The sequence below is a fragment of the Pantherophis guttatus genome, chromosome 13 (genome assembly GCF_059756535.1).
Source record: "Pantherophis guttatus breed Tessera chromosome 13, ASM5975653v1, whole genome shotgun sequence".
Classification (NCBI taxonomy): Eukaryota; Metazoa; Chordata; class Lepidosauria; order Squamata; family Colubridae; genus Pantherophis; species Pantherophis guttatus.
Window position 1 is genome coordinate 20,276,303 of NC_142075.1, and position 13,176 is coordinate 20,289,478.

Below are 13,176 nucleotides of genomic sequence, written 5' to 3' on the forward strand. Positions count from 1 at the left end.
ATGTTTTTAAGTTATAGAGAAAAAGAAAACAATCAGCAGAAAGCCAAATATTCCCGAGATGATAAAGCTGAGTGATGCTTTTTTCTGATCTTTAATCAGTCAGCTTCTCACACAAGCTCCTGGAGATACAAGTCTGTGCGCCAAGTAAGTTTGGAAAGAACATTTGTCAGCATGTCTTTGTCTTTCCAAATTATAACCTCTCAGAATCTGTCAATTCCACTCTGACTGGCATCAAATCAAAATGGATCAGTAACAGCCAAGGATATGCATTTTGCATCTCAGCAAGATGCTTCTTTGTATCACTCTCTCCAAAGATAATTGACTACCTCCCAATTGTTACTGGCTCCTTGCCAAGGCAAATCATACCTCTTCAGAAGTTTCTAAAGGGGTAGCGGCATTAATCTCTTGCAGCAAAAGCAACCAAAAAAAAAAAAAAAAGAGTTTTATGTATCTTAAAAAGACATTTTTGTGGATGAGAATCTGGTGGGAAAGCTGGTGGAAGACGACATTCTAGCTTACGAAACAAAGGAGGGCAACTCCTTCCTTTTTGAAATGGAAATCAAAAGTTTCCCTCCAATTTAGAATATTTGCACATCTTACAAACATTTTACACTACGTTCAGAGGTGCAAATATTAAAAGAGTTTAAACTGAACAATGACTGGAAAAGATGGCTTTAGAAAATGCAAGCCTTTAAACAAAGAACAGATTCATGAAGCTTCAAATCAATGCATTCATCTTTTTGACTCCAGAACATAGAACCACTGTAAGCATATACATGTGCAAACCTGCAACTTACAGTGGTGGTATGATCTACTACATTATATCGATCAGGTGGCTAGCACTGGTCTAAAACAAGTATACTAAAGGACACCTACCGTCTTCTGTCTCCTGCCACACGATGCCTTCCAGATTAACGCTGGTGCCAGGTTCACAGGGGCCCAGGCACTCTGGTTCAGTAGCTAGTGCCACATCACAGGTGTTCACCCCTACAGAGCGAGTGCGTACCATTATCTGTTCACATGGTGATGAGATATCACTGTTAACAACAGGGACAAGAAGATGCAGTGGTAGCACTGCAGGGGTGGACACGGGAGACTCCATCTGGAAAAACAGAAAATGAAGCAGTCACAACTGAGGCATACCAACGATTGAGGGGTCCCTGGGTCCCACCACCACATGTATCTTCCCAAACTAGGGCTCTTTCACAGGTCCTACACTTGACCTTACCTTCACAAATGACTGTAGTAAGTTCTTGTCTAGCGTATTTATCAGCGAAGAACAAGCTCTAGAGCAGGGGTGTCCAACTTGGACGACTTTAAGAGCTGTGGACTTCAACATGCTGGCTGGGGAATTCTGGGAGTTGAAGTTCACAAGTCTTAAAGGTTGGACACTCCTACTCTAGACGGCCTGACTTGGCCATTTTGACTAGCTATGGAAAAAGCTTTAACCTTTCCCCAAGAACACCTCCGCTCAGTTCATGACACAACTATATCCATTCTCTAGCTCTTGCCTCTGTGTTATGCTGCCAAACCAAAGGATATTCATTTGGAGAGAAAAAGAGATAAAAATCTAGGCAGACAAGTTTATTTACGTGTTTAAAACATTTATAGAGCTGTCCATTTTATATCAAACTCTGGGCAGCTCCCCATGAAAATGCTTCGTGCAAGTTTATGCCTGATTTGTGCCACTTTAGACTTCAGATAGGATTTTAATAGGGAACAAATGTTCCTCCTTGATAATAGGATTCTTACATGCAGCAAACTAACATCGTAGACATATACAACTTTCTCCTTGACACTCTAGGCTTTTCATCTAAGGGTACACATGACAGTTCAATCTCAAAGCCTCTGTCTGGTGAAGGACTGGGGTTTCCTATGGAAAAGGCACTCGATGCCTGCCATCAAGTGTCCATATTGTTATTCACCCAACCCAGGGATCTAGCTGTTGCACATAGCAAAGCATTCTCACTCTCCCAATTTAAGCATCCACCAGAGAAAGTTAATAGGTTTCTAGGTTGAAACATGAGCTGCAGTGTAAGAAAGCTGGCTGCTCACCCAGAGCGCACTCCTTCCATAAAACAAGGCTTCCAACTTGGCTATTGTTGTCCCTCGCATCATCTACTAATTCGAGAACTCCATGACATGTCACTCTGCAGTTAAGTGATGGTCTGAGTGTCTTTTGGGTAAGTGCAGACACATTCCAGCCAGGGAGATAAAGCCTTCAAGATGTCACTCTGGGAAATCTGCCCACTTGCTGCAGATTGGAGCTTGGCTTTTGGGTTTCAGATGAGCCCAAAGCTCATCTCCTTTGCCAAAAGATAACCTGCATCCTCTTTCCCGTGAGTATTGGTGACCATAAAATCAGAGGTTATTTATGGAACACGACTGCCAAGAGCCACACACACTCATTCAAACTAATTCTGTTTTTGAACGGTTGCCAGATCCTTGGTTGCTGCAAATTCTCTCTCTCTCTCTCACACACACACAGAGCTACCACTGTCTTTTTATGAAGCAATTAAACACAGTGAAATGGAGCAAGCTGAATCTTGCATGCTTAGTGTTGCTTGTCCAGAACATCAGAAGACCAGCTATGCATTTTTTTTTCTTCTTCTTACAAACATTTTTGAGGAGGGGAAGAGTTGCAGCCCTGATTTATTAAACTGCTTCAACTGACAGGTACAGCCATGCTTAGAAGATGGTAGAATTATCTTGAAGCCCGCCAGGGCCTCTGCTGGACCAGGAAGAGGGGGAAATGCTTGTATTTATCCTTCAGCGCACACAATCTCATTAAATCTCTCCCATCGCATAAGCAATAACTGAGGGAAACAGCTGTCTACCCTCTGGCAAGGTTCGGTGCCCAAGAATGTAGGCACTGCTGAGTTCTGGGAATGGATTTTCACTTCCAGTCAAGTTAACACAGCAGGGGGAAAAAAATCACCCAGAGTGTCACTGCCTGCTTGCCTGCATTAAGCTCTTTTTCTTCTGTGTACATGTTTGCGCTGGACAGCTAGCCAAACAAAGCCGATCTTATCTGATCAACGTTTAATACTGTCTGCCTTTTTAATCTGTAGTGATCGAGCTGGCTATGTTTGTCCAGGCAGATAACAGAAGCTATACCCTGTTTTTTTTTCAAGGGCAGTAAGCCATACCTCAGATGTGCAAGCTCCCTGACGTAAGCCCCTATCTGCAAGGCGACCGGCGTTCTTAGCATAACACAAATCTCCCGCTCTCCTTGAGTTTGTCTATGTGCATTTGTGTATGTAAGGAGTGGAGCAACTTACATTTTGCTGAACAGGATCCTTGACCCTGTGGAGTACCCTTGTGGAGGCATATTGATGTATTTAGCTTTCTGCTCCGCTTAAGGGAAGAATGGCACAAGGAATGAAGGATAAACATGGTGCCCTGTTCTCAGCTAAGCAGAAATTCTAGGCACTCCCAGCACAAAAAGCACAAGAGCAGTCGAGGCAGCCAGGCCCTTCACAAGCAACACATTATTACAGCTTTGTCATTGCTAAGATTCCAGAAACAGAAGTCAATCCGTATTTATTTGATCAATGTCCAGCAAAAGTTAACAGAACAAAACCAGAGTGACGCAAATAAATACAATAAGGTATTAACAGTCCATGTATACGAGGGTTTCCAGGGGAAGGAACAAGGAAGGCTGTATTAATCAAAGATACCAAACTACTTCCCTTCTTTTTTTAAAAAGCAGCTCTGACAATAGTAACTGAAGGAAGGAATTTTTGATTCTAACGCTACATACTGGATTGAGTCTCTCATAAGGGGGCAGTAGGTGGAGTCCCAACATTGCCAGCTGAAGGTCAAGCTTTTACCACCAGAGAGAATAAAGGAGAGACTTCTGCCTGCTGTTTGGGACAGAAGAAAACGAACCTAATCAGCTGCTCCAGAAATCTTTATTCTCTAATCCCGAGCAGATGTTCCTTCCTTCTCACGTATTACAGCAAAACATTTTGGCAAAGAACTAGGGGCAGTCAATTTGTCTTGGAAGATGGAAATTGGTTCACCACAACACTTCCCTGGAGGCAGAGCTGGGGCACTTCTTGAAGTGTTTGAGAGTCAGAAAAGTTGCAGGTTTGCAAACTGTTCAGCTGCTCTTCTACTATGAAAGGTAATCAGTACTCGGCAGAAGAACGCTAATTGCTGCTCCAGCTTTGCTAATTATCATTTGGTCACGTCTGTAATCTGCATTATGCCACAATGCATAATAAGCAGCTTGCTGAGAACCATCTAATAAGTGAGACGCCTTTATGGGATTTCATATTTCACTCCACAGTGGAACAAATGTACTATCATTTATCAGCTGTCGGGGCACAGGAGGAAAAGGGGATGGCAGGTAGCTCAACCTTCCCTGAAGCTTTTGAAAAGATGGGGGGGGGGGAAAGAAGAAGAGAAAGCGGAGAGAGTGAGTTCTTAAAAAATTTATGACACGATACATGCTGCTGACCAATGTACATCTGAAGGGGAGAAAAGGAAAGGGAGTTGCTTGTCTATAATTGATCAAGTTTCTGCCTTAAACCAAGAGTCTGAACTGCAAATGAGAAAAGAGTGTTTAAACAAAGCTATAGTTGTGAGAAAAAGTTTGTGACCTCTTTAGAACTATCTGTAATCCTGCAGGATAAGGACCTGCTGCTTTCTTTAAGTCCTACAATAAACGAAGAACTTCTGTCTATACTGAATACACTCAGCCGGCATTTATGATCTTTGTTGGAAAAATACATCAAGCTTTAGTCCACCTTTAATATTATATTTTAAAAATTGAGCTGCTTTTCTGTACACATTTTTGTCTTTTTCTGTTCCATTTCTTTCCCTCCCTGTTTTGTGCCTTTCGCCCCTGTATTCTAGAATGAACAAACAAACAAATAAATAAATAATAGAAGGTTCATATTAGCACTTGCAAAAGTAAGTTCCAGAGAAATGGTGTTATTTTTAAAGGGAGATGTCAAATGACACAGCGTTTACTAAACACTGATGCTGAAATCTTCCATGAAGAATATTGGTTGCAAGAAGTGTAATGTACCTTTTTATTAAATTGCAGTTATGGACACAAAACGCAGGCACCTATGGGATTGTAAATTAAGTTTAATAATTAGTATACCTTATTCCTTTTGTTCTGCCAAACGTTGGCTAGAAATTATGTTGCTAATAATTGGTTATTAACTGCCATTATATTTCAGTGATGTGATTTGAGGGTGCTCTGGGGATGGCAAAAAAAAGAAGGGGGTGGTGGAAGTGGTATAGGCTCACAGTTATCCAGCTGCTGTTATAGTGTGCTTGAAATAAACATTCCCCACCCTTCTCTTTCTTCCTCTTAAATGGCAGTTATTTATTTATATTAGGTTTGTGTGTCGCCCATCTCATCTAGATGACATGGGCCTGCAGGATGCAAAATGGAATTGTTACATGTCTAAACTGTCATATGCATATATGTATAATTTGCATTCTGCTGCAGTGCTCTAACAATTCACTGCAACGTTTTTAGGTTTCAACTTTAATGTGAGTTATAGCCAACTGAAGGGAGAGAAAGCATAGGGCATTATACCATTTGCTCTCAGCAAGAACCAGATGGGAGCATTTCAAGATTAAGTAAATATCAAAGCACCAAATGTATCTCCAGTGCCAAATATTTACATTGCCTCCTCTGAACCTAGTCCCCTACAGATATGTGAGATCAATATTGTCATGTTCTTGTATATTTTTCTCTATTTAATACAAAGCCAATTTATTAAATCAAAGAACCTAGCTGTGACACTTGTGACAATGAGGGTTACCCCATGGAAAGTCTGATGTTTGAACACATTTGGTCTAATCAAGAAGGTATATTTAAGAATGCTAACCCTCATATAATATCAATTTAGCATACTGGTGACATAATGTACATATTACTTCTCATTAAAGAGATTACATTTTGCCATGGAGGTTAACAATTCTTAGCTTCTGCAATTTTTTTTAATCATGAAGTTTAAAATATTAGCTACAGCAACAGGCAGGGGAGATACCGAGCAACAGGTAAACAGGCAAGAATGTGGCACGTCACCTGAATCACTCAATACTAGTACTAGCGAGAAGTAAGTGAAAAGCTGATCATTTCATGATGGTTACTGAAATATGGATACCCCCCTCCCCAAAAACCTGCAAGTTTTGAAGTGGTGATCAAATCCATAAGGAACTGCAAGTACTCAACAACTTTATTCACAATGTGAATACAATGTGTATTGCAATGTGAAAAATGCTCATGGCAAAATTTCATGTACCCCCCCCCCAAAATTCAATTAAAAGTTAAATGTAGCTCACATACAGAACATGATGACAAGATGTCTTATCACACTGGCACCTGTGGGTGGTATAAGAGCCATGCCTGACTCTGTCAAGCTGCGTCTTAAGATGTACATATTCCAACTGTCACTGTCAAGAATATCTTGTACTATAATTCTTATGTGTGGCAACATCATCTTACTGTGCAATTTTAAACATAGTGCTTCTATTTTAAAAGGATACGGAATAACATTTGCCTTCGTAGAGTCTTTTGCTGGCAAACACTTTCTCCCCAAAGCACAAGTATACAACCCTTGACATTAGTTACCCTTTTTAAATCTTATTTACCACAAACTCTGTGAACACTTCCACCACATCTCAAGTTCAAATTATGTTTTAAGAGGATACATTTCTTCCTTCTCATATAATAAACATAGCAAACAAGATGGGAAATTATTCACATCAAATGTTATGTAGTTCTCCATACATATTTGTTTATTACAGTGACTCCAACGTCATAATACTTCCTTACAGAAACTGCCAAGATGGTCAAGCACTTCTCATTTTATTAAATAGCTTGTAAACATTACTTAATAAAGGCAAAAGCAATTAGTGTTGAGTTGACTGAATCTTGATACTCTATCCATATTCTAACAGCTGTGTTGAATTACTGATAAATATAGTTCAATATACAAACAGTAAAAGGTGTCTACAATACTTTTTGTGTAAATTACACTGACAAGTAAATGTAAATATGTAACTTCTCAATATAAAACTATTTAGTATTACATAAGGAAGATCCAAAATTTAGTTTTAATTAACAGAGTCCTATTAATTTTTAACAGATTGTTGCAAATCGTAGTTAAATATGGGCACGTAAACTGCCAATGTGTGTCTATGTATACAGTATGTGTGGATACAGATATAAATGAAAAGCTAACACCTGAATATTGGCTGGCTGTATGATGTTCCTTACGGATGCTGTGGCTCAGTGGCTAAGACGCTGAGCTTGTCGAGTGGTTCAAATCCCTAGTGCCACGTTACTTGTCTCAGCTTCTGCCAACCTAGCAGTTCAAAAGCATGTAAAAAATGCAAGTAGAAAAATAGGGACCACCTTTGGTGGGAAGTTAACAGCGTTCCGCGTGCCTTTGGCGTTTAGTCATGCTGGTCACATGACCATGGAGACATCTTCAGACAGCACTGGCTCTTCGGCTTTGAAACAGAGATGAGCACCGCCCCCTAGAGTCGGGAACGACTAGCACATATATGCAAGGGGAACCTTTACCTATGACGTTCCTACATTAAACTCCAGAAAGACAACATTGAAGAGATTACAAAACACGTTTGCTTTTTATTCAAGTCTACAAGAGATGGCCCAAACTAGAAAATGATGTTTTTTACCACCTTAGCATTACCAACATTCTCCCTAGCTTAGGGGTGTCGAACTCAAGACCCAGGGGCCAGATCCGGCCTGCAGGGTGTTTAGATCTGGCCCATGGGGCCACCCTGGAAACAACCCATGGTGCCTCTGCCAGCAAAAACAAGAGCTAGCAAGGGCCGCGGGTAGACCTCCCGAGCTCAGTTTTTCCTGGCAGAGGGTTGCAGGAAGCCGTCACAGCCTAAAACAGAGCTCAGAAGCCCATTTTCGCTGGCAGAGTACTCGGGCCACCACAGGCGCCTCCGACATGAGTGACGTCGAGCTGGCCATGTCCACCCTGGCCACACACACCCTGCCCCCCCCAAGGTCAAACACAATCCTGATGTGGCCCTGTTTGACACCCCTGCCCGAGCTGGTCCATCTGCAGACGCTACAAGGAATGTATTTGGAGAGACCCGCTGTCATATGTAGGGATGATAAGGTCATTTCAGGCAACTTATTTGAACCAGTCTTCGGTTAAATTGGCATGACTAGAGAGTGATCATTTTGCAAACTTTCAGCAAGGCAAAGACTATTTCAACCATCTGTGTGTATCCAGGGTGTGGCCTCCAGATTCTTTTTAAAGCTTGGCTAACAGCCCTGGGGTGATTTCTTAGTTGCTGCAACTAGAAACCACATATGCTTATCAGGAACTAGAGCCATCCTTTCCCTCTGTCTTGTGATGAGTTAAAATTGTACACATTTAAAGTGTTTGTTTGGACTCTCCTGGAAGGGCTATTATCTTCCTTGAAATGTTGTTCTTTGTCCTTCTTGCTTATAAGACCTATTGCTCCATAACTGTTGCTTTTAAGATTTAAAGGAACAGTGTGAAAGTAGCTACACATCTGGAGAACATACATTTTACAGTGAGTACTGGTTCAATGTTATCGAACACCACCAGGGAAAATCAAAGAGATGGAGAAAGACAGTAAAAACAAAGCAAAATAAGCACAAACTACTTCTTTTGGATGCAATTCCTCAAAGGGCAGGACAAACGGGCTGGCTTAACGCCTTGTCTCTAACTCTGGCTTTTTAAAAGAAATCATCACTGGATTACGAGCAAAGGAAAAAAAAATCCAATTTATATTTCAAAAGTGGCTTAACCGTTTCAAGCTGAGCTTAACCCAGCACAAAAGATAAAATGTGATGAACAGACTGGCTGTAAGTGAGTCACACAGACTAATCCACTATGAACACAGGTTGAAGGCTGTTTCTAGAAAGAATCATCTTTTTCTAGTTCTGCAAAATTAATACTTGAAAACTTTCTTTTATGATTTGTTCTCCATTAACTATAGGTAGTCCTCAACTTACAACAGTTCATTTAGTGACCGAAGTTTCAATGGCACTGCGATTTTCTGGCAAGCAAAATCAATAGGTAAATCAGATTCACTTAACAACCGTGTTGCTAACATAAGAACTGCAGTGGTTCAGTTAACAAATGTGGCGAGAAAAGTCATAAAATGGGGCAAAACTCACTTAACAAATTTCTCACTTAACAACATAAATTTTGGGCTCAATTGTGAGGACCGTCTGTATGTTGGAGAGTACAATGTAATTTCATGCATTTCTTATTTCTTGTATCTTCCCTTTTCTTTAACTATCAAGTATTTTTTTGAGAGTAAAGGACTGTACTCACCTCTCCCATTAATTCATCCTCTACTTCAGAAAAGCTTTACGCAGCTGGAAGCTTATGCTATATTAGCTATTTTCCAAACATAAAACCAGGGTTTTATAAATATGTTTGGCAGGGTGAGTATGAGGCCAGCCATGGCAACTGTGGTGAGCTCTTTCTACTGGTTCTTATTTTCACTTCCCCTTCCCAGCTGTATCCAAAATAGCAAATCATAGTTGATGCTTCAAAGTGAAGCTGGGGATTTGCTTCCAATTATGATGCATAGACATGTTGCTAACTAAAGAGAAAAGCGTGGTTTATTGATCTTGGTGGGATAGCAAACAATGAGGAAACAGGACTGATGTGCATGAGAAGTATTCAATTGGTCAGAATACTGAGATATTTATACGTTGAGGAAACATCCTCTTTAGAATAAATCCCAATGTTTAGATTATTTAAGACAGGCAAAAGAAGGGTGAAGCTTCCTGCTCCTCACTCTATGTGTATGTAGATTGTACAACTGAGATAGTATGACATATCCTTCCATTTTCCTTAACTGGCCACCTAGAACTACGTGTGCAATGAGAAACCAACTAACTGCAGAAAATAGTTCCAAGGGGAGAAAATTAGAATAACTCCATCCTCTGAAGTATACAACTTGCAAGTACTGGGGCATGCATATCATAACAAGTTAGAGGCTTTAATAATTAATAGACTGAAAGAAGATGTCTTTTCTTGCCGGAGGGATAAACAGTTCTGAAATTATGTTGTCTTGCCTACTTAGACGTTAGAGCTGCAAACTTCTTTCCCTACAAAAACCAAGTATCTTATAAATTCTCCTCCAACCTGTACGTGGCATGTGGGTTGATGTTTACAGCAACGCTGCATTCTAATTTGTTCTCTCTGGGTCTTTACTGGCACAAGGCTCCTTGTGGGCACCTATTACATTTAATAACAGAACATATTAACAGAGTTGGAAGGGACCTTATAGGTCATCTATTCCAACCCCCCGCTCAAGCAGGAGACCCTACTACACCATTTCTGACAGATTGCAGTCCAGTCTCTTCTTGAAAGCTTCCAGTGATGGAGCTCCCACAACTTCTGAAGGCAACTTCTGTTTCATGGGTTGATTGTTCTCATTGTCAGAAAATGGAAACTGATTTACCTGAACGTCCATTTTCGGTGCGCTGTGGAGATATTCCACGTATGAGGGTTAATCTCTCATCTATTTGCTCAAGACTGAGTGTAATTTTTTTCTTTTTCCATGACCACGCCTCCTGTGTCCTGTGGTCTTCAGTCTTTTTCATGAAGGCGCAGTCATCCAAGAATCTGTAGTAGGAGACAAAAGAAAAACCACCTACCCCTGCCAGGGTCAGGCAGCCTACTGGGCGGGTTGGAATATCTCTGCAGCACACCGAAAATGTACATTCAGGTAAATCAACGTCCGTTTTCCAGTGCACTGCTCCGATATTCCATGTATGGGACATACCTAAGCTTATGAACACTGGGCGGGATCCTGACTGATCCCCTGGCCCTGGGTGGAAACCACACTTTGCAAAACTCTCCTTCCAAAAGATGCCTCCGCCGAGGCAAAAGTGCCCAATTTGTAATGTCTCACAAATGATGACAATGACGACCATGTGGCCTCCCTGCAGGCTGCAGTGACTCTTTGGCAAGTTGATGGAAAACCCATGGAGTTGTAACATACAAACTACTGTCTTGCTGTCCTTTTCGGCTTGCGATAGGGAGAATGACAGAATCAAAATGTTCAAGTAACACAGGATGCGGACTGGAACCATCCGGACAGATGCTGCTACCGCTGCCAGTAACTTGGTGAATGTCTGAGGAACCGACGAAAAATCGAACAGCATGGCCCGAGACTGGAAATGGCAATTGGTGTAAGCAAAACATAGAAACTTGTGATGTGCCAGGTGGATCGGGATGTCTAAGTAGGCCTCTTTGAGGTCCACTGATTGCAAGAGGTCCCCCTCCTGTATGCATCCCAGAATAGATTTCAAGGATTGCATTTTGAATCTCCTGTATACGATGAAATGATTGAAATGATACCATTTCACCATCCTAATCTATATACTTTTACTATCTTAAATTAAAGAAAAAGAAAAAAAGAAAAAATTATAAGAATCTCCTCTTAGTTTCACTGCTCAATAGGAATTTGTACCTTGACTCTTTATCTGCTTTGGTAAATATCGCAGCACTTCAATCAACTTTAGAGTCCCGAGTTATTGAGATAAGGATACTGATATCCTGGCACCATGAAATCCTAACTTGCCCTTGATGAAGCAGTCTTTGGTCAGACACGGAAGTCAAAGGATCATAAGTTGTAGAAGTTACATTAATTTAGGCAAGTCAATTGTTCGTCACTGGGACTGGACACTAACTTTTATCTGTACAAATGTTGTTTGGACAAATACTCAATATGGATATTTCAAAGTTTTTTTAATCTCTCAAGATCACACGATGAGATGTTTAAAAAATGTATTTTGGGAATTTAGAAGGGGTGTTGGTCTTACTTGATACGCTCCTTCTCGTTGGGTGAAGATAGCATCCAGGAATGGGTAGACCTCGTCTGCTAGCTGATTGGACTGAGTCTGTCAAATCTGTAAGGAAACGCCTCCTTCACCAACGGTCCCCAGCTTTTGGCGAAGGCATAGAGACAAACTCGACGTGTCTTGTTCCAATATTCTCCCCATTGGACCGAGGACCAGACGGTCTCTAGGGTAGGGCTGGATGCTATCTCCACCCAATGAGAAGGAGCGTATCAGGTAAGACCAATGCCCCTTCTCCATTGTGGTAGAGATAGCATCCAGGAATGGGACATACCAAAGCTGGCTTGTCCTTACGGGTGGGCCGCAGTCTGGTCCGAGGTCCCCTGATCAGAATGGACCCTCTGGAGGACCCACCTGCCAAAGGCCGCTTCAGCCGAAGCGAAGGTGTCCAGCTTATGGTGTCTGATGAAAGGGGATGGAGAAGACCATGTAGCTGCATGACAAACCTCCTCAATAGAGGCTTGTACACCATTGTTGTGACCGCACTCCTTGTGGAATGGGTCATGATCCGTCTAGGCAATGGAAGGGCCTGTAGTTCATAGGATTTGGCGATACATGCCCAAATCAAGTGGCCCACGGTCGATGGAGTGACCTTGGTGCCTAGGAAAGCTGGCTGGAAAGACACAAAGAGCGACTCTGTCTTCTTGAAGGGGGAAGTCCTCTCAATATAAATGCAGAGGGCCCTCCTCACATCCAAAGTGTGCCACTTCTTCTCCAGGGTGTGGACGGGGCCTGGGCAGAAGTCGGGCAGTATAAGCTCCTGGCCCCTGTGGAACCATGAGTTCACTTTGGGGACAAAAGAAGGGTCCAACCATAATACCACACTGTTAGGATGGAAGACACAGAGGTCCTTCCTGACAGAGAGTGCCACCAGCTCTGAAATCCGTCTAGCCGATGTGATGGCTACCAGGAAGGCCATCTTGCAGGTTAGGAAGCACAATGTGGCCGATCTCAGTGGTCAGCGCATGTAGTACTTTAGTGAGGTCCCATGTAGGGTATCTGTGAACCACCAGAGGCCGTAGGTTCGTTGCATCCCTAATGAACCTGCACATGGTTGGGTGTTGAGAGAGGGACTCTAGATCCCCGCAAGAGAGGACCGAGGACAGGGCAGCCATCTGGCGATGGATCATGTTGGGCCCCACCTGGAGAAACTCCAGTATCTGGAGCATGGATACAGATGTTGGGTCCAAACCTGACCTGGAGCACCAGGAACAGAATGCCTTCCAAGTCACATCATATATTCAGTTGGTGGAAGGTCTCCTGGAGGCTTGTATCTTGTCTATCACCTTGGAGGAGTAATTGTCCTG

The 13,176-nt window shown here is 42.1% G+C and overlaps 1 protein-coding gene across 4 annotated transcripts in view; it reads right to left on the minus strand.

Moving 5' to 3' along the window:
- The window catches only part of ZNF609 (zinc finger protein 609), a 70,086-nt gene that overhangs the window by 16,040 nt on the left and 40,870 nt on the right, over nucleotides 1-13,176 (minus strand). For all 4 annotated transcript variants that reach the window (XM_060689439.2, XM_087878245.1, XM_087878244.1 and 1 more), the window contains exon 3: nucleotides 877-1,102. In XM_060689439.2, coding sequence (XP_060545422.2) covers nucleotides 877-1,102 — 226 coding nt within the window. The remainder of the gene's footprint in view (nucleotides 1-876; nucleotides 1,103-13,176) is intronic.